Source organism: Ascidiella aspersa, chromosome 2 (assembly GCF_963924565.1).
Source record: "Ascidiella aspersa chromosome 2, kaAscAspe10.2, whole genome shotgun sequence".
NCBI classification, from domain to species: Eukaryota; Metazoa; Chordata; class Ascidiacea; order Phlebobranchia; family Ascidiidae; genus Ascidiella; species Ascidiella aspersa.
This window is the reverse complement of record NC_139448.1, coordinates 5329275-5351223: the sequence shown is the minus strand read 5'-3', so window position 1 is coordinate 5351223 and position 21949 is coordinate 5329275. Positions and strand designations below refer to the sequence as shown.

At 42.0% G+C, this 21949-nt stretch overlaps 1 protein-coding gene across 2 annotated transcripts; it reads left to right on the top strand.

Moving 5' to 3' along the window:
• Positions 1-2486: 2486 nt before the first annotated feature.
• Positions 2487-16617, top strand: LOC146163288 (uncharacterized). 2 transcript variants are annotated; one of them, XM_083381944.1, is made up of 11 exons: positions 2487-2831; positions 3111-3218; positions 3644-3804; positions 11416-11546; positions 11728-12387; positions 12591-12908; positions 13243-13469; positions 13860-14007; positions 14297-14427; positions 14766-14991; positions 15226-16617. In XM_083381944.1, exons 1-11 carry the CDS (start codon positions 2620-2622, stop codon positions 15364-15366), a joined length of 2463 nt encoding a protein of 820 aa, XP_083238070.1. In that variant the 5' UTR covers positions 2487-2619; the 3' UTR covers positions 15367-16617. The 2 variants fall into 2 exon arrangements, with proteins under 2 accessions (XP_083238070.1, XP_083238069.1); XM_083381943.1 differs by having other exon boundaries at positions 3111-3242.
• The last annotated feature ends 5332 nt before the right edge of the window (positions 16618-21949 follow it).

Sequence of the window (21949 nt, the reverse complement as noted above, 5' to 3'; positions counted from 1 at the left end):
TCGCTGACGTTTGGCGTCTGGCTATAAACTTAATTTAGCTTTATTTGATCGCTGATGGATTGGGCGGTGTCAAATGTAAATTTGCCAAGCGTTTTTGGCTTTTCTTTTTTTTTCGGATATAAATACAGCCACAGTCAAACTCACAAACAGTTTGTAATAAAACAGTCTTCCACAGTTTATCAAACGCCTATTGAGCATATAATTCAGATTTAGATGACAATCAATGCATAAAGGCCAAACAGTGGCAACCTTATGTGTACTGTACGGCAACGTTTTATTGCCTGTGAGAGTAAAATAGCCCCTTTCCCACCCTTCGATCGAAGCAGAACCGTTAAAATTCAATTAACAGCATTCCCACCATCTTAGCGCTGTACTTCGCCAACTGGTAGAGCTAAAAGTAGGGTGTCGCGGTTTCTGCCGAGGTCAGGCAGCATATGTTCAGCACGTTTTGAACCGAGCATGCAAAATTGTTTAGTTTGACAACTGTAGGTAAAGTCTAGCTTTGGTGATTGCGATCGGTCTTTAGTTTACTGTTGAGGTAAGGTTACTTTCTCCGAAAACGGAGCCGTTATTTGTCAACAAAGGGACATCTGGTACGTAACAAGGAATTCAACTTTCGCCATTGTGCGGGCTGGTCGAGCGCTCGAGTTTTGATAAGCGATATCTTCGCCCAGAAAGCGTCGGTTAACGGTAGACGGAGACGTTATCGCGAAAAAAAAGGCCGACGCACTATCGCAGCAGTGGGCCTTATCGGCTTCGCTACGAAAACATTGCAACTGTCGCGTCACAGAAAGAAAGACAGCGGGCGATATAATGCAGTCAGCATGCTCACTGCACCAGCATTCAGTCACCAGCAGTCAAGTGCACATGGTGTCCTTTGTTTGGCAACAATCACCTGTTGGCTGAGCGATTTCTTGCAAGTGCACACAGCACACCTGTAGACTTGACTTAGGAGTCAAGGTGTTTCGCCTACAGACTTCAGTCTATAACTTGCATCGAAAGCAAAAGGAGCTCTTTAGTCCAACTTTGGGGAGTAAGTTGAGATTAGTTTGGGAATGCAAGGCAGCACGTTGGTTATACCTACCAAGGGTGGCTTTAGAGTTGAGCATATCGTATTAGAGTTGGCCAGCTTGGCTGAACTAAACAATCGTGCTTCCTAGTAAATGTTAATGGTTTGAGTACTCGCAACAGCAATTCGAATGATTTATGTACGGTAACTTAAGTTAAAAAGCCCACTCCAGTAGCCTTATGTTTTCGCTCAGTAATGTTAGTCAACACGTTAAACTACGCGAAACTACAATTCGTTGTATATTTAATTCAAAACTCTACCACAGGAGGAATAATTTGAAACTTCGACAGGCAATTTTAATATCCGCGATCGCCAACTCAAATATATAAAGTCATATTTTTAGTGTAAGGGTATTCATTTTTTCGATATCGGCAAATTTTCATTGAAGCCTCTCGAGCGGACGAAACAATCGTCTTGCTCGAGCGCGAAGCGCCTTTTTTTTCTCTCTGTGATGTCATAAGGCTGTCGGCGGACAGGTAATTGTTGACAGAACCGATTTGTGTGGGACACGCACACCGCCGCTGCATAGCGTGAGTTTCCTTTTCAGAGCAAAAGCTCTCAAGCTAAAAGGCCGCTATTGGAGTGTCCCAGTGTAGTACCAACTTAATTCTCAGGTAAGAGGCCGCGACCACTTTCGTGTCTCCAGCAGTTTTTCAGTCCAACTGGGACAAGGAGTCTAGTTTGTTTTACGATCGCTGCCACAAAGGAGCAAGCAGACCGGCTTAGGCTTTTTGGTAGAAGGAAAGGTGTGCTAATTCCACACACAGTTGGTTGCGCTGACAGTGTTGTGCGGAAGATATCCACACAGGGGAAGTTTTAATCAGTCATACGCAGCGTGCAATGCACTGCTAACTGCCCTTAGTGTCTGCAGTATAAACATCTAGTGGTGTTGCGTTTAGCATTCAGTCATTAATAGACATTGTGTGGTACGGTACAGCATCCATTTCCTCAGCATAATACAGCCAGTTGCTGCATGTATCGTTATCGTGGCGCCATATTATTGTACCGCTAAAAACAGTCGAGACCACAGCGCTTCGGATAATGTACAACATAGAGTTTCCTACATTGAGTTGAGCGGAATTAGCGCTTTCTGTGCGATTAGTGCTGATTTGGCATTGGCGGCTCACAAAGGCTGAAAGGATTTTGAAGTGCTGGTTTTAGGAATGTGGAATGGCTCTTAACATAGCGCGACAGATGCCCAGTGCAGAAAGGCGACAGCAATAGCTCGCTCCATCTGTTTGGTTTTGCGCGTAATGCCCTCTGCAGACGGACAGCAGTTGTATTGCCAGTCTAGCTGGTAAGTGTACTGTACGGCATGCAGACAAATTAGGTCACAAACTTTTCTGCTTAAGAGATGGGGATTAGTTCCAAATCCGACTGCAGAGTGGAAGTTTCGTTTGTCTAATGCGATTTTCAACTTTTTGGCAGATATATTTTATAAATTGAATCTCACAAAAGAATCCCCTAGCTTTTATGACAGCCAGTACCCTGCAAAAGTGACCAATCTACAGGGACTTTTTATCTGCAACTAAGGAACTTTCCACTGAATCATGACTGATTCTGGATTTTCCTCTGCGGCTTCGAGCCGGTCTGTACCCTCGCTGGTGAAGCCTTCGCTGCTTAACCCCTTCATAAGGCCCCCTTCGGTGGAGGGGTGTGGAAATGAGAAAGAAACCCACCCGTCGTCCACCGGTGGCCTGAGTGCTCTGCCCAAACCAACTTGTTTCAACTCATCAGGTGGACGACCGGTCATTCCAAACAGGTGAATGCCAAACTCTTTGGTGAAAAATTTTCTAATTATAATATGTAAATCTAAAGAATTGTGAGCATGTCCTGCAGAGCTAGTTATAGCTCAGTTGTTTATTTAGAATAAGTAATCATGGTAGTTTTACCAATTATTACTCATTATTACCAGTAGTTTTCACCATTTACTGTTGTAACTGTAACTTTTTGGTTAAGAAAACCTGTTTTCATTAGTTTTAAAATCATTTGTTTGTAGAATTTGTGTACATAAGTCTAATTTGGCAATATTTTCTCTTAGATTGTTGTACGGTCGCAACCATGGCGGGTATTCCCCGGGAATGTACTCACCCAAGGAGATGTCACCCATGTCAAGCTTGGCTTTTGACTTTCGTGACCTGAACACTAGGTTGGAGGCCTTTGATCACTTTTGGTAATTTTAAGTGTCGCATGTTCGGTGGTGTACGGTTTGCAAAATGTGATAAGTGCAAAATACTTCTTTCATTTATTCATGAGGTTAAATTTAGGTATAACTTTTGTATATTCCAAAGATGTTTGCATGAGAAGGATGCTTGTACTTCTACTGTTCAAATCTGAAATATAATTGGTCTATAGTGCCACTTGTTTTGCAGTACTTCACTAAGACAAGAATTAATAGCTGTTAACCAAGATTGTACTAGTTTGTAATCTTTTCTTTCCAAGTTTGTATTATAATTCAGTTACAAGTAAAGGTTTGCATGTCTATGTGCATCCGTTTTTTCATTTCTTGACATGCCATAAACTCATTCATCCCCAAATCGACTGTGTTCCGAGCCCCCGTTTTGTGCATTACAGTCAAGAGACCTCTGACACACCACGCAAGCGATTGTCCCTTTCCAGTGTGTCCAGTGTCGATTCACCCCTGGCAAGCAGCATGGGTCACCCATCACCCGCTGGGGCTCTATCGTTTGCGTCAAGCCTAAACTCTCCATTGGTTTCTGGAAGTCAATATGACGGTATGTTTTGGCAAAAAATTAGGCTTATTAGTAAGTTTGGACTGTCAATTTTTTTTGGTGGACAGTAAGGCATGTACTTTACATTGCACAAGCTTTTGGGTAAATCAATTTAGCATTGTGTAAGTCTAACCTTGAAAACTTTTCAAAATAAATTTTTGTGATAGCAGAAGGCAGCATATCATAGACAAAGCCCAAATGTATATCAGTTAGCATTGTATACAACAAAGTTTAAAAATTGTGTTCACCAGATCGAGCTTTTAATTCTAGCAGATAGCAATTGTATATTGTAGCCAAAGCCTAAATGTAGAGTTTCCCATACTAGCGTGGCAAGTTTACTTTATTAAGAACCTTTTGACAAATTAGAACAAACCCCAGTAGATTTGGTGAACCATTGGGCTTGCTTCCACCAAAGGAAGCTAGGATAACAGCTTGCCGCTATTGTGCCTAACAATGGTGCTAAAAGCCAGGTGTTGCTGGGCACAGACAGCATACAAGGTGCTCCAAGGCTGCCCTGTGCAGTAATTAAGCTAATTCGCACCTTCTGCTGCACGTGTCAGGGGACGCCAACAGTGGGCAGCCTGTAGCCTTGTAACAGCAGTTGGCCAGACGTTGTAAAGTGCTACTACTACTGGTTTTAAAATTGCCGCCGCCACAGGTTAATTGAAGCGCATGAACGATTTGTAAGCGCAATATGTTGTCCACAGTTCCACCATATGTCGATTTTTTTCAAGTTAAAGTTGGTATTTTTGGATACGTACGGCAAAACCCACGTTAAACGGGACAAGGGGACATTCCTTATTTAATTAAAAAAACATTGCGTGTAAAATTCTCACAAGACCCCAATAATAACGCGCGACGCGTGAAAATGCGCGTCAGCCGGATAATCGTGCCGCTAATCGCGCGTCCATTCATGCACGAAATATGATAAAAGCGATCAGAAAACGAATGTATCGAGCCCAATTCGATAATATTCGAGGCGCAACATTTTCGTTACAAGCGCGCGGGCTTAATGGTGCGTGAAAATGCGCGGCCGTTAAATTGCGCGACAGCTGTTTCGCGGCCTGGCACTGACAGTTGGGCAACATGAGCCCGAGTTTTCGATTCCCCTGTGACCAATGGCTATTGGCATGTGGCTGCCGTTTCTAATCGATGCGTTATTGTGCAATTTAGACTTGCACCTGTCTATGGTTTTGCAAATTAGCGCACAGTCAAGCTATGTAGCTTGGATGGGTGTTCAAACGAAACAGCCAAGTCTCTTGGGTAATTTTGAGAGTTGTAGTCGTTTTAAAAGGGTATAAACTCGTTGTAATGGGTTTAAACCAATTAGTTACTCAAATTTTAGAATAAGTTGCGTTAAATCATTAACTTAAGTGTGTGTGCCTATATACGCCATTTAAAAGATTTCAACGAATTATTTACCCAGATTTTACAATAATTTGTGCAAAATCGTAAACCTCAAGTGGTTATTGGCTCTCAGTCGGATCCTGGCCCTTCTAAAAGTCGAGGAAATACACACTTGTGCCGTCCGCTTGTCATCTGCCCTCGTTTGTTTATGCAATCGCGCTGTAAGCAAGGCCTGCTGTTTATGTTGCCGCAAACACGTGTAAATAACAGCGCCGCGGGGCCCGTGGTTGTTTCAGAGACACAATTTGCTGGCCAATGTGTAATGCGTCACCCCCAATACACCAGCAACAGAAAATCCAGCGATTTGCAACGCCGGTTTTAATTCTGCGGTCTGTACATCAGCAATAGAAACTCGGCGTTTCACAGCGACGACGAAGATTTTAACACTACGGGCTGCTTTATGTAGAATGGAGCCTTTAAATCCCTGTAGATGCGGTCATTGTACACAATTGCTAATTATGTGGATGTGTTCTCTTGAGCAAAGCCAGGGGTTCCGAGTTTCGGAAGCTAAAAACCGTGCATAATCACAAACACGTTCTCGCAAAAGTCGCTAATCGCCGTCAAATTGATTCGCGAGAAACAATGGCGCGAATCCGCGTACAAGCAACATTTCAGCCGTGTATCAAATAAAGCTTGTCGGAAACGCGTTTTAAAATAGTCTCAGATGCGATTGAGAGCGACTTAAAGTGATTAGCTTGCGCTTTCGCCAGATCGGCTTGCCCGAAAGGCGGTCAATCAGTTTTCGACTTGGACCAAGCACTTTCGCTGGCGGTCAAGTACGCTTAGAGCCGCGCAAGCTTGTTGGCCTAGCTCCTGTGCGAACTTGCTGCAACTAGCAAGTCGACACGACATCGCAAAAGCAAACAACGAACGCTGTCGCGACCAAATACCACGTACAACAAGTGGGATAATCGTACAGTACCGTTGAATCCCTGTTAAATGCGCCTGTAAGCTTTTAGCAACACTGTATCTTACTATTAACATTGTAGAAATTTATTACAAATGCTCAACTGCCCGATGAAATCATAATATTTCAATTTACTTAGGTATTAGTTTTGATTTATTAGCGTTTTAAGGTCTTTTGTGTTGCTGTGAAAGATTTTAACTACAACAACAGTTTGCGGTCTTTTGGAGTAAATTTGCCCAAATCCCGATTTTCAAAGTTTCGCGTCCAACCGAATCCGACCAATCAGCGTCGCCGCTCCAGCCACGTGTGACGTCACAAGCGCCCCAGCACGTCATAAAGGGGCGCTCGGCCCGGGCACGATAGCGTGACTTATGCTACTTGTCCGGACTGGCAAAGTAGCGTCGGCGACCCGCGCTTAAACAAACTAACCATAAACCAGCAGACTAAGTCTTGCGCAGAATCGCCCTGAATATACAGTTTCGTCAATATTTTTTGACATTTTAGAGCGTTTACAAGATATAAGAGTTTTTTTGCGATGTTTTATATCGTTTTAACGTAAAATTAGAATAAGCGTTAATTTTGACAGCTTAGTGATGGGTATCGTGTAAATAAGGCAACATAAAATTGGTTTAAACACCTTAAAAATGTCGATTATATTACACTAGAGGCTAAAACACCCGCCTTCCCAGTCTTTAGGCCTTTTTCTCGGTCAATTTGGGCGCAAACCGATGCGAAAAATTCGTATTTCGCGCCGCTCAATAATCAGTATTTGCTCAAATCGAGCGGCGCGCTGCGATTGGTCGGCGCACCAGAGCGTGACGCCGCGTCTTGGCGACCGACCGCGCTGCTCGAAACCGCCATTCACAAAACGGGCGGGTGCGGCGGAAATTCCGATCTCTTCTCTCTCTTTTAAGGCCGCTTTTGTTCACTGTTTCTTTGCGTAGGCGACTGGTTCGGTGTATCGAAGACCTGCGCAGCCTTTCAAGCCTATAATATGGTAGTAATTGGGCGCATTCCTGTTAAACTATAGCAGGCAATGACATAATGTTTTAAGTATTTTGTGTTTTAGGTTTATTTTAAGCAAAACCCATTTCCAGTTGTTAAAATCCGCGCTCGTAAATCACTACGACCTCGTATTGAACTTGCCTGTTTGGGCGCGTTTTTTCACGCAAGAGCCTCAAATATGTCAACGTCAAATATTGAACTAGTCGCGCTAAAGTATTAGGCCATGAATCATAAGCTTGCCGCGATATTTCTACGCTACTGGCATCCCAGGTTCAAGTTACATTATTTACGCCCTACAAATGCACCATCTCCGAAATAAAACGTGATTTACCATTAAATTGCTTTTTAATGCCCAATAGGTTATTAAATAACCCATTCCAACGTTATTAAACGTTCTGGTTTTATATTTTATTGAAATGGGAATGCATTGTGTCCCAAACTCCTCAGCTAGCTATTCTTTATCGCTTCGTCAATTCAATGAAGGCCTAATGTGTTAATTGCCCTTTCGTTGTCTTTGCCTAAACGAGACAAATAACCCGCTCCATTTGCCGCATTGTGTCGTCACAATGCCACAGATACACGCAACAAAAATCACTCGCTTTATTACGACACCATCGCAACAAACACCCGTTGTGACGTTGAATTGTCTTGACGTTGCCCGATGACCATAAATCCTAGATTCAATATGACGTTGTCCTTTCGCGACAGAAAATCCAGTTTTTATTGCCATAGTTCGGGCCTAATTGTGTGTATTTAAGCACCCGGGGTGGCGATTATTGCAGTGTTTATTGTCGACTGGCCGCTCGTTCGCTAAATTATGACGTCGACCCGAATTCGATCTATTGGGAGGAAATTGTCGGATCCAGTTACACCCTGAACAGATGCCCCGTAAAGTTTTTTGAATATGTGAACAACTGTGTGAATTAGCGCCACTAGACAACACATTAACTGATACACATTTCTTCTATGAGGTAAAATATGTTATAAGCGAAAGTTTAGACAGCAGATTTTTGCTGACCTCTTCAGGGTTAATAATTAAACGAGAAAACATCAACAACCTTTGCTATGAAATCAGTCAACACAAAGGCGTTACATGTGTTCCACAGCTTTAGCACTATAAAAGGTTTGAGCAGACTTAATTTAAACGTAGTTAGACGCGAAACGTTTAACGTTAGAATCCCAGCCGCTCTGTCTTTTCTTATAAAACCCAACAACGCCAACCCAGCCCATTCTAACCGACCAATCGCTTCACACAGTTGATACAGGGCGATTCATAATGGCTACAGGGTATCGGCTTACACCAAAATCCTGTCCGTTGAAGCTTTGTGTGGTCCTATACAGCCGGCCATTCTATTAGCGTCGCCAGCGGTGATTGAGAAACCGTTAGAGTCGTTCGCGATTTCAAATCATTACTATGAGCGAAGCGTCGTCGCTTGGGCGCTAAATCAACAGCGGGGCAAAGACCAATAGCAGCTGCTCTATGCGCGCTACAAGCCAGAGTCGTTGAGTAAACTTTGCAGCGTTTGAACGACGCCATTTGGCCAAACCCGCCGTAGTTTTGATCTCACTACTATTATTTTTTGATCGGCTCTCTTTGTGTGGAAGTTAAACGTGTTTTAATAGCGATCGCTTTGAAATGCCTGCTCCCGCTTTGTTACAGTTTCAAAGGAGATTATTTTTTTGCGACAAAAGAAAACGTTGAGCGCAAATTTGTGAAAAATTTTCACCCCCTGACGATCGCATTGTTACATTTTCTGAATAAACTCATTTTTTTCCAATTAGGAAAAACGTTGGGCGTAAATTTGTCAACATTTTCACTCCTTTTAATCTCATTGTTACAATTAAAAAAAAAACTTCAACTTTGGCGCAAATTCGTAAAAATTGCTAAATCCTAACAATTATATTTTCCCAAAGTTTAGTCTTTTTTACTAAGAGCGTGACGAATCTAGTTCACATCGTCGTCAACTATAAACCATAACGTCTCCCGTTCGCGAGCACCGTTTAGAATCGTTCCGTAAAGTTTACGACCCCGCGCTGATCAAAGACCGTTTCGACTCGCCGCGCACAACGTCACCGCACGTGACGTCATTAGCGATGCGCAACGTCACCGTTCGGTTCCGAAACTTGCGATTCGGCCGCGACGCGCTTTGGATGGGAAACGGCAGTCGGTAAAATCTTGATTAGCGTCGTAAAAAACGCACTATAAAAAAGTCAAATTGGACAAGTAGTATAAAAGGCAATAAAAAAGTAAAATTCAGATAACGAGCAAAAAGATCAAAATTCAGTGACGTAAAAAGTCAACATTTGATGACAAAAAAAGGTTGTACTTTAGAATACCGTGGCAAATACTACATAGTTTCCAAACAATAATTGTTTTTTTAATTGCTTCCGTAGCTTCGGTCAAGTGCAAATTGAAAGCTCCCCGCAATCACAATAATTACAACCCTCTGTGCATTTTCGTGGAAAATATTTTCCACTTCCGCGCCTAATTACACCTCTCCCAGTTCCGCGTAAGTCCGGCAGTAATGCATCCGACCACTCAGTGAGGGGGGAGGGCAATTACCCCCCGCCTTCACGTTTAATTGCACCTTTTCGCATCGCGTCCATTGTCAAAGTCTATTCGCCGCCGCCCGCTATTATGACATCACAAAGGTTGCGAGCGCCCACGACGTGGGAAAGCGGAAACGAGCGCGATCGCTTCCGGGTCCAAAAAGCGACCTAGCTCGGTAATGACGTCATTTCGCTTTTTTGTTTTCTTCGCCTTTGAAGCATAAATGACCTTGACAAGTATCGTGATTCAATTGAGTGAAATTCCTTCATTTATTTCAAGTTAAATTCCTTCATTCATTTCAATTCTGTTGACATACCCGAAATACTTGAATTTGCGGCTAAATTTTTCCAGTTTTCTGAATTCCACTAACCTTGATTTTAGGATGACGTCACAGCGGTCATTTATTAACCAACTGTGTTGTACAAGGGGCGTATAGGTAGACTTGGTGTTCCCGAAAGCTCTTTCCAGGCAGCGGCAACCAATGCCATCAAATATCCCGCCCTGGCTTCCCAGCTGGACCTGGACTTACCTGGTCTCCCTTTATAGGTGTGTGTGCGTTTACGTGCGCCCTCTCTGCGGCGCGTCTGTGTGCCTTGCGCGAGCTGTAGCCGATTTTTCGTATATCGGTCGATCGATGTTGGCGATCGGACGCATGAGATTTGAAACGGTAACAGCGACCTTAATTACGCGTCTGAGGGTTTTAGACTATGTGATTGCGGTGGTCCTTAGGGCATAAAAATAGCACAAAAAATCATATTTTTTTCTCACGATTTTTTTTTTGCTAAAAGTGTAAGTTGAAGTCTTGTTCAGAAAACTAGCCTTTTTGTTGTATTGCAGATTTGATATTTATAGTTTCCTGCCAAAACGAAAAGAATGCACCGAACGAAAGAATAAGTTTTTTCGTTTAAAAACAACGAAATCAGATTTATTCTAGAAAAGAGGTCTTTTTTAACTTTCTTACCAAGATGAAGATATTTAACCTAGTTTAAACCAATTGTTTAGTTTAAAGGTAAAAGTTTCAGGTAGGTTAAAAACTGTCACAGAGCGAGCTCAGTGCTATAACTAGCAACTTAGAAAATAGTAAATTAGTCAAAAAGAGTTCAAAAGAGTCAAAAAATGAACAGGTTTCAGCTCAGAGGCTCAAAGCACAGTAGTCCGTCCCATCTTCAGCATAAGAAGGCAGCAGTCCGCTTGCGGCAGGCAGACCTTTCGACCAATTAGATCGCTCGCAGTCGATGACCAGCCAACCATGGCAACTTCACAATGTCACATGGAGGTCGAGCCATTGTTACGTCACAGTGGTGGTCAGACAGCTGACGACGAAGAAGATTTTCGGCGAGGTTTTGTCTAGTCTTATTTGTTTGTTAAGCGGTTTGTTTTAGAGTGAATAGTTTGCGCAGAGGATTTCAGTCGTCCTTGTCCTTAGACCAGTTGTGTGGTTCGCCTTTTATCTGTTATCGTTGTGCAAACGGGATTATTCAGATCTTAAGCGGCCATTTTCGGCCTTTTAATCTTTAGCGACCCAAATTTTAACCGCAAACAGTTTATTGACCCATGTTAAACGACTTTATCTGAGAAAATGTGCCCTGTAAGCCTAAAACTCAGGGTTTTAAACACCTATTTTTTGTTAATATAAACAGCCAACTCTTTACTTGGTTTAAATACTAAAACCATCGTATTTTCAGTAAAATTTAGCAACTCAAAAAAATTACGTGTTTGTAAATGAAGTCGTTTTCTCTCGCAGAAGGGTGTTTCCCCGAATCTCCCCTCATCCGAGGTCGACTTGCCCTCCAAGATAAGGACGACAATGTGTGCGAGGCGCCGCCTAGCGGAAGCAAAAGTCTACGCAGATTCAAGTCGATGCCCATGTCCAAGGTACATGAATAAACAAAAACAATAACGTCAGACTCGTTTTTTTCCAAAGTTTCATTTCTTAACTAAAAAAAAAAAAAAAATTATGCCTAAAATTAGAAATTTATTAAATTAAAGAAAACTTTTTTTTTTTGATTTTATCAAAATTAAAAAAAAATAACAAACATTTTTTTGGTATTTTTAGTCGCAGTCTCGCTTTCGACTTCACGCAATCGCCGGCAAAGAGAACAGCCCCGTTTTGCAGCAACATCGCCGAGGCAGTAACGACACGCCCTTGTCGCCCATGGCAACCAGCCCCGCCCCCTTCCTGTCGCGCCGACGCCCCTCTGGTCTGCTAACGTCACCCAGCATGACGTCATCGCCCGTGGTGCCGCACTTTGCCGCCAGCTCATCGTCGGCCTTCAGCGCGGTTCTCAAAGAGGAAGAAGAAGAACAAGAAAAGGAGCTGAGAGTTAGCCCCCGGGACGGCGCCTCAACGCCCGAAAAGTCCCAGGTTCCAGGCAGCATCGCGTCCCTGAGCGCCCGGGGCGTCCTGGCCCCCCGACCCTCCTCATCCGTCCCCTTCTACCGCGCCAAATCCTCCCCCTGCTACTTCGACGAGCAAATCCTTGTCAGAGCCAACAAGAGGAGCTTGGACTCTAGCAATGCCGGCTCCTCATTGGCTGGCGCATCCAAGCGTGTCAAGTGCAGTGATTCGATGATCGAGCCGAGATCTACCCGCCGCAAGATGGCGTTCGGCGGCAAAGAGCGCAAGACCAAGTCGGCTGATGCTGCCTTCATGTGCTCTTCGCCCATCGCCTCGCTTAAAGCGAGCTTCAGGCCGATTTCGGCGCCCGCGCAAATGGTGAGTTAGATTTTTTTTGTGTTTTTTTCAATTTTTGTAAGACTTTTTGTTAAATATTTCATTTGAACAAACAATACCAATTTTTAAGTTCAAAATATTTTTCATTTATGAAAGTAATACTTTGTTTACCCATTTAACGGAAACTAAATCCAACATTTTTAAATTTAACCCCAAATAACCATTATTCCCCTCTACCCTTCCAGCTCTGTTTCGCCAACGACGACGCCCCCCTCACCCAGTCGCGCCTCTGCAGCACCAACGACTCCGATGACGAAGGCGACGATGACGTCATGATGATGACGTCAGACCACGAGCGCAGCGATGCCGACGAGCGTCTGCTCGAGGCCATGCTGCACGAAAACGCTCGCGATCAAATGCGTGACGTCACTGGCGGATCGGGCGCCGGCGCCGGGGAATTCCCGTCGGGTCTGGACGGCCTGATCAGCGCCCCCCTTATGATCCCCCCCATGAACGACTCGTGCTTCTCGAAAGAGTCGGATGCCTCCATGTCCGAGCGACTGGTGAGTTTAAATAAATTAGCCTTTTTTTAAAACTAATTAAAAAAAATAAAAAATGTCTCAAAATATTAAATTTTAATTTTGGGGTGAACTTTTTTCTATATTTTAGCTCGAGTCGAACATTTAAGTAGGTAAAAAAATCTCAAAAAAATTGTAGTAGTAAACCAAAAAATCAGTTTAAAAACTAGTCATTCAACTAGAAAAATACCAAGCGGCTTTTCAAACAATCCTTAAAATTTTAACATTTTTTTTTTCTCTTGAAATTTTTACAATTTTTTCTTTTAAAATTTTTACATTTTTTTCACTTCAAATTTTTACGATTTTTTTTTTCTTTCAGCCCAAACCTCGTGAGCTCTTCCGATCCCCTTCAGCGCCCCCAGTGGTTGCATCGCGCCGCGCTCTCTTGTCCCTCAAGCGGTCACAGCAGTGCGAGTCGGACACGCCGCTTGGTGTCGCCCGATCGCGCAGCGCAGTTCTGCGTGAACCCGTGCCTGAAGTGACGTCACCATGCCGACAAGTGACGTCATGCGACGGCGAGGAAGATAACTCAGCCTTGCTTAATAGGTAAGCAGATTTTTTGGCATCAGGTGCAAGTGGTTAAGAAAAAATACGGCGAAAAATGTTTTATTTTATTTGAAATTACACTCTTCCGACGGCTTAGAAAACCACAAGATGTTGTTTGAAAAATAGATTTAACAGTTTTTATGTGAAATTACCATCAATCTCAGGTTTAAATATTATGTGATCTATACACAAAGAATTCGAATAATTTCTGTGTTTTTAAATTTTGCTGTAAAAGAGTTTGCATTCCAGTTTTCCTCCCTTAAACAGTAACAAACCGGGCAATATCTAAAACGGGTAAATTGCGTAAAAGAGTAATTTAATCGTGTAGCAGTGCGATCAGTCCTCTTCTTAAACCTCCTCCTTCACTCACTCTTCTTAATCTTCCTCCAGATCCCGATCCTTCAACGAGCTTGACGTGATGAAGGCAGTCGACTTGGGATGTAGCGATCCCAACCTTGTGGGCGACTTTAGTCGGGTCTGCTCTCTACCGACCGTCAGTGGCAAGCACCAGGACCTGAAGTACATCTCGCCCGAAACGGTGAGTTGATTAGATCCGAAGAAATTGAAACGATTATATAAATACATTTTATAGCAATTGTGAACCGGGAATTTTGTGTGAATTTATTTATCGTGTTTAAATGTTATTACTTTTGTTTCGAAATTTTTAGCTAAAAATCACCTGTTTTTTTTTTCTTGTAACAAAGTATCCTTCATTTTCGTACAAATTTAAAGACCTTTTTGCCTACATTTTTACAAGTGTTTCATTAACTTTTGACTTAAAAAAGTTATCCTCGAGCAAATGTTTAAACGTCTTTTTTCTTCTGTAGCTCATCTCGCTGGTGAACAACGAGCACGACTGTTGTTTCGAGGTGATCGACTGCCGCTACCCTTACGAGTACGAGGGTGGTCATGTGGTCGGTGCCGAACACGTATGGCAGGAGGAACAACTCCACAAAAGGTGAGGAACCCTCCAGATCCGTTTTTGAGCTTTTTTTTGTCGAAAATCAGCCTTTTATTAGGTAAAATGGGCCCTAATTGAATCCCATTGTGGCATGCTTTTTTGAAGGTGTAATGAACTGATTAAGTACTTGCGACCAATGTGCTATCAAAAATCACGAGAAGAAAAACTACAAATAAATCAAATCAAAAAAAAAACTAAAATCAAAAAAACGTTTTGACCAAACTTACCCTTAAAAAATAAAAATACCCCCACAAAAAAACATTCTAATTTTTTTGAAATTTTTGCCATTTTTTAAAACCTGACCCAAATTTTAACCCTTACGTTTCTTTCGCCAGATTCTTCCAGACTTCCAAGCCTCTGTGGGCCTGTCAGAAGAGCGGTAGCTACAAACCGCCAGTGCTGGTGTTCTACTGCGAATTCAGCTCAGAACGCGGACCCCGAATGGCTCGAGCCCTCAGGTGCAAGGATCGTGAACTGAACCGCTACCCCCACCTGCACTACCCCGAGGTTTACGTTCTTAAGGACGGATACAAGAACTTCTTCTCCGACCCTAATAACGAGGTGTGTATATTATACAAGATGCGGAAACTAAGTTGGTTTAGTTAAAAATTCGAACGAATACCGTTTTTGCACGTTTTTTGTTTAATACATACGAGATTTTTCCAATTCCTAGTTTTAAAATAATTAGATTACTTGACTATCAACGTTCCTATTTGTATTTATTTTTCAAAGTAAAGTAAAGATCCAATTTACTTTTGTCGAGCCCAACATTAACCCTTTACCGCCCTCTTGCAGACGTACTGCGAGCCGCGTTCCTACCGCCCGATGGCGCACGACGACTACAGGAAGGAGCTTCGCATGTGCCGCGTCAAGAGCAAGACCTGGGCCGGCGAGCGCACCAAGCACAACCTCCTCAACCGGCTCAAGCGCCTCTGAGTGTCGTGACGTCATAAAAATACGTCACCCGCAAGTATGACGTTACCAAAACTACGTCACCCTCAAGTATGACGTCACAATGTCGAAGATGGCGCAACGACGTCGTCGCCCACGGTGGTTGGTGACAAAGGTCGGCGACGGGAGAACTCGAGCGATGACGTCAGTTCTAATGACGTCATCTATAAACTTTGAAGCACGCCCCGCGTCACGTGACGCAACGACTTCGTGCCAAATCCGCGTATTTATATTTCACTCTTTCTTTCCGATTATTATTTTTACTCGTTTTTTTAAAGGAGCAAAGCGCGCGTTTTTTCTTGTTTTTCCTTGTTTTTTTTTCGGTCGCTTTGTTTTTACTCGCGCGCTCAGTTTGTCCGTTTGGCCCCGAATATTTGACCTCTACCACGCGCTTGTTTGACCTCAAGGCCGCTGAGATTTTACACGTTTCCGTCCTCGCTCTCTCTCGCTCGCGAAAAACAAAATGTTTCAACCCGTTTCATTCTAAATCGATTCCGGACCAAATTCGACTTTTAATTTACTTCGCCACGGATGACCGGCGCTGGCCGCCCTCGTCTCGGCGCCCTGTTTGTCGCGTCACAATCGATTGTGTGATGTCACAAGCGTGTGAACTCCGCTCGGTCGGAACCCGCGCCCATTGTCGCGTGACGTCATACAGACCGATTGTTTCGTTTCTCGGCGACGGTTCCCTTTTTTCTTTTTCCGTCCTCGTTGGATTTTAATGTTTTTATGGCGCTGGTGAAATTCTCGGGAAACTGCGGATGAAAAACTTTTTTTTTTTCGACTTTATTATTTTTATCCGCGTTTTTTGGGTCTTTTTTATTGAATTTCACTGTTTTTTTATCGACTTAGTTGGTCATTACACTAGCGGCGTCAAAAACTCGGGGTCACTCTGCTGTTTTATTTCCTATTCGTGCTTAGTCAGTCAGCCTTTGTCGTTTGTTTTAGTATTAGTGACGTCACACCCTTCTGACGTCACAAGGCAGTTAGGGAAGAGTTTGTTACGTCATTGATCTATCCTTTCTCTTCTCTGTTGATTGTTCGAAACCTTTCGCTCGAAAGTATCCCGATTTTAAACGAGGCTATTTTTATAACTTTTTAACACCACGGAAAAAACACCGACACACATAATGTGGTTATAAATGAAACCCGGTTGCTATGAAACGGTTACGTTGTACATAGTGACGTCACGTTTGCCCGGGACCGCCCGAAACGTCATCCTTTTGACGAATTGGCGACGAGAGCGATTGTTCTGCGTTCTCGCGCCGTCGTATGATTTCTATGTTTCGTCACGCCGGTGATATTTATCAAATAAAAAACTTTAACGAAAAAAAAGTTTGTTTTTACGTTTCTGCTGACCGAGCACTTCAGAGAGTGCACTTTTGAAGGAGCAGCAACCATGAGCTGGTGGATTTGTTTTCAGGTCACTTTAAATTTAAGGAGTGACGTCGTAAGTTTACGTCGTAACGTGACGTCACAAAAAAATGTTCTCGGTCGAACACGTGTGAATGTACATCTGAAATCATATGTCCTTCATACTTGGAGATTAGGGTTGGTTTGCTTGTAAAACACGCTGGATGTATCCAGTCAACGTTTGTGTTTTACAACCGGCGTCATTTTTTCAAAATCACGAAAAAAATGCGGTAGCTAGTACAAAATATAACTTGTTGTAATTTGATGAACTCAGCGTTTGGTCAGGAATCACATAAGGGGATTTTAGATTTGTAGGTCTCCAAGTAGCTTAGTGCGAAACAAGTGTATAAGAGTTTCGTATTAAAGCTGTCAATGCCGTTTCCACAGGCCCCCACCCCACACCATGCGCATCTACTATACGATTTCGAAAGACAGTCTTAAAAAAATTAGAGCTTTTGTAGGCACAGCGGTCTCAAAATGTTTTTAGTACGTGTGACGCCAAAAAAATCAATAACAATTGGCGGAACACGTTCCTTAATTTTCGAAAATTTCAATAAGTTAAGCTTCGAGGCAAACTTGACTTGAATCGACTGATTAAGGGACTTAACTTGAGTCATGTTAATAAGGGACTTGACATAAGTTAATTGAATTATTGACTGACTTTTACTTAAGTTACCTAAATAACTTGCCTTAAGTTTACTCAAGGAACCTTTTTTAATACCTTGACTTGACTTAATTGTTTCGTCCAAAATGAACTTAATTGACCTTAGTCAATCGGACAAATGACTTGAATTGAACATAAGTGCTTTAATTAAATTTATTTCAGTAAAATAAGTAATTTACATAATTTAATGTAAAAATCTTACTTTGATGTATGTTTTGTTTTGATGTTTGACGGGCTAAATATTGATCAGAATAGAACGTGTTCACCGATTTGTAAATACGACATTTGTTTTGGATGAAAAGTAAATAACTTTGATTTGACTTTTGGTGGCAATAACTTTAACTTGACATTGGCAACATATGACTTGTACTTGGAATTGATATTTGTTGAAAATTGCTCTAACTGAAGTTGTTTTGCTACGTTTCAAAATGACTGATTTTTCAACTGCGAAAATGAACTGAAGCCCATTGAAACCGATGGTTTTGCTTTTTATCAACTGACAATGGCAACAATATAATTCAGAAATAGAACGTGTTTACCGATTTTGTAAATCCGACATTCGTTTGTATAAAATTGTATTACTTGGATTTGGCTTGTGATGGAAATAGCTTTGCCTTGACTTTGGCAACTTATGACTTGTACATGGAATTTTTTTACAGCTGTGTAGATGAACTGAAGCCTTTATTGAAACCAATAGTTAAATTTGCGAAAATCGCGATTTTGTTGCGGAGTTTTCCAACTGACAATGGCAGGCGGCGCGCTCAGATATGTGCCACGGCTGATATTTCCGCCCCTTTTAGAACTTAGGCAGGAAACTATAGGCTACTGAACTGGAGCGAATCACCATCTGTTGCTGTGCAGGCGAAAAACGACAGGGTTTCAATACTTGCAGGAAATTTTGCAGTTTGGAGTGCAATATGAAGTTCAAATTGAATTTAAGACCAGTGGGTAGTAGGTTGTTTGTGGCAGCTGAAAATCAGCGTTATTTTAAGAAGAATGTCACACGAATTCTTAGTTTTTGAGGCTAAAAATTGGTGTCGGTTCTTGTTTATGTTAATGCAGGCCCTACTATATAGCTACTTTGGAATGTTTATTAAAAGCGTTAAGTCACGACTTTAAGCGAGCGTGAGATTACGTTATGTAGAGCATGGGAAACTGAACCGACGTTAATAAATTAGAAAGTTAAACAGCATTGTTGAAAAACAAGTCATGTCTGAATAGCTTGTCTAACCACAGTTTATTACAAGGTTGTGATTGATGTAAGCTATTTTAACTTAGTCCTTGAATCGTTACTGATTCTTTACAGAAAAGGAAAATGAAGTAAATATAAAAACTGGTAGCATCAACATCATCGTGGAAAGTGTTTTCTATTTCGACGAACATTAGTCTGAAATACAAGTGGACTGTACAACTACTCATTCAACCACACCCTGAGGTTGTAAATAGTATTTAATTAATGTGTTTTGATAAATACTAAATTTAAGACTATAATGTAATACGTTTAGTGGGTTTAGTCGTGTACTTGGTAGGGCTACACTTTTTAAACGTAACTATGCTTTTATTTTCGTTATCCTAGACCTAGTCATTTAAAACAAAAATTGCCACACCCAAAAGGAGCAAGTATGAAGGCCTTGGCTATAGATGGTCAGAAATAAGGCGCAGATAAAAAACACAAGGGTGGTACTTAAGCCCGACAAGGTTTAAAAAATCAGCGACTGTAGTCTCTAAAAATAACCCTTAGACCAGGGTTTCTCAACCGTGGCCCTCGGCCCCCCCTGGGGGGCCACGGAGATGTCATTTGGGGGGTGGGCACGAGCATAAGTCCGTAGCAATGTCGTGGTATTGCAAAACCGTGTGACTATTTTCAATTTTTTCAGTAAAACTCAAACTTATAGTGTTAAACCTACTTTGACCTATTGTAACGCATTTTTCTTACATGTTACTACCTGCCGTTCGTGAGTTTTGCAACAATCGACCTTAAGCTTGCAATTCTTTGTCTGTCGCCTAATTGCCAAACATTGTTACGTCACTTACAACTAACATTTGTATTTTTCTAGTTTACTCCGTATTTCTTTGGAATGTTTAACCAGCATTTTAATTAGTTTGTAAATGGCTTGAATTTTTTTTCACAAAACGTCAAATAACGATATTACCATTTTGGCTCGTAGAGATAGATTTGCTGTTGTTCCATTGATAAATTTTGTTGTAAAATTAATTGTGTTAAAGCCAGCTTAATAGGACAAACTATAGTTGAATTGCACATACTTTTAGATGTCTACTATTGAAAATACGTTTTTACAGAAAGCTTAAACAAGGTTTTGTGTTATCAAATGTAGAAAATTCGCGAATCTGCACTGCTCAGTGGTGATGTTAAATGCGTCATTACGACCCTCAAAACTTATAAATTACCGTGATAAAAAGCGATCTCGAGGAAAGAATGATGCCGCCAAATTCTAGCTAAATTTTTTTATAATCGAGGGGGCCACGGTACATAAAAGGTTGAGAACCGCTGCCTTAGACAACAATAGGCACTTGCAAATATCCAAGGAAGCAGGGAGAGATGGGACGTTTTTGTTAGACGCGCCATATGGTACAAAGAATAATAACGTTCTCCATTCTCCTAGCGTTTCGTTTTGCATTTATATCTTCCTGAAAATTCTCGGGCTTAATAAAATCCGAGTACATACCTTGGATATGCATATATGACGTAGGCGGAGCAGCTGACAAAATGACTTTTACCACAGTACACCGGTTCCGCGGACCACTGAGTTAATATAAGGAAAAGTTTGGTAAACCGTAAGGTTTGTCAATTGTTTTACCAACCAAGAAATAAAATTAAGCAAAAACAATCTTTGTTTGCGGGGTAGTTCATAGAAATAAACGTTTCATTAAAAAAAACTGTATCGTCTTATCTACAACACTTTTACAAACAGCTCTTTTTATCACGTTGTGCAAAGTGTACTATAGAAAAATGCGTGAGTTTAAGCAACTGGAGCAATATGGCTGGAAGTTGTAGCAAGACGTAAAACGAATACCAACGCCCTTACAGAAGTATGTAGCATTTTGAACGTTTTAATTAGTTTTTAATTCATTTTCAACATAGCCATAGTCAGGGCTGCGGAGTCGGTGTCGGACTCGGGACTCGGTACTCGACGGAGTCGGTTTGGTTTGCTGGAGTCGGACTCGGGACTCGAGTAAGACCACGTTAAACTACCCGAGTCCAGGGTGCGTCGTGCGCATGCGCAGTTTGAAATTTTAAAACTGATATTTTCGCCAACTATAAATCGTAAAAGTGTTATAGCAAATAGTGGAATATATTTTAACCGTGTATTGTGAGTAAATGAATTATATGACACCCTTATGCGGGGATTGCTGGAAATTCACCTCAATAGAGTTATGTAAGTTGTTAAAATACAAGCTGTAGAGTCGGGGCCGGATTCAGGGCTCGACGAAATAGCACATTTAGCCGAAATCGAACTTGGCACTCTCGAGTCGGACTCGGGTTATTTTTAACCAACTTTGCCCTGGTCATAGTGACCATATACTTCTGCATGTTCTTAAAAGAAATTATTTTGTCGTTTCAGAACGCGAATCGGTTCACAGCAACGGGCGATAGATGCAAGCAAGTAGAGTGCCACAAAAAAACGGCAAGGAAAAAAAAACTTAACTATAAAAAAAAAAAAAAAAAAAAAAAAAAAAAACTTAACTATATAAAAAATAAAAAACTTAACTATAATGCCGTCGAACAACCTGACAGAGAGCCAAGCGTTTACGGCGCCGAAGGATCCAATCGATTTCCAGCTCTGGCCTTTCGACTTGGGAAGAGAAAAAGTTGACGAGGAAGCGCATTTCCGAGTGGTGGCCTCCGTCTCCTTCGCAACCGAATATTCTCCTCTTATTGCTATCATCTCCGCCGTTCTGGGCATTTTCCTTTGCTTGGGCTTCATCAAGGCGTGCAACCGAATTTCGGGCACCGACCCGCCAAATGACGTCACTGCCAGGTCCCTTTGCCCCTGGTGCTGGTGCTGCTGCCCCCCGGCCCCAGGGGAGCCTCGAACCGACGACGAATCGGGCCTGGTCAATTATGGCGCCACTGAAACGCTGACTGTCTTTCCACACAACGATGATTCGAGTATAGGTAGCGGGTAAAAAGCGGACTCCGCTTTTGATGTGGACTTAATTGTGGAGCGCGCGGACCGCGGATTCGATTGGCGTTTGATTGTTGATGGCCGCGGGGTAGTGCCGGATTAAGAATTAAGCTACTAACGCAGGCCCTGAAAAAAAATGTTTTTGTAAGTCTGATAGTCATACAGATACAGTACCAGATTTGAATGTCGATGGCGTCATCCATACGTTTGCTAGCTGTCTCTAGATAAATGTAATGTTAAATATAGCCTACATTTTAATACACTATGAGTCTATGATAATTAGGTACATTTAATACATGTTTTTATGTTATGTTTATAGGTTATTTTGCGGTAAATAATTCAA

Bases quoted from the DNA above. Each gene is read 5' to 3' on its own strand.
- LOC146163288 (XM_083381943.1), top strand. From the start codon at position 2,620: ATGACTGATTCTGGATTTTCCTCTGCGGCTTCGAGCCGGTCTGTACCC. The intron at 3,243-3,643 runs GTAATTTTAAGT...TGTGCATTACAG, and splicing joins GAGGCCTTTGATCACTTTTG to TCAAGAGACCTCTGACACAC. The intron at 14,428-14,765 runs GTGAGGAACCCT...TTCTTTCGCCAG, and splicing joins GAGGAACAACTCCACAAAAG to ATTCTTCCAGACTTCCAAGC.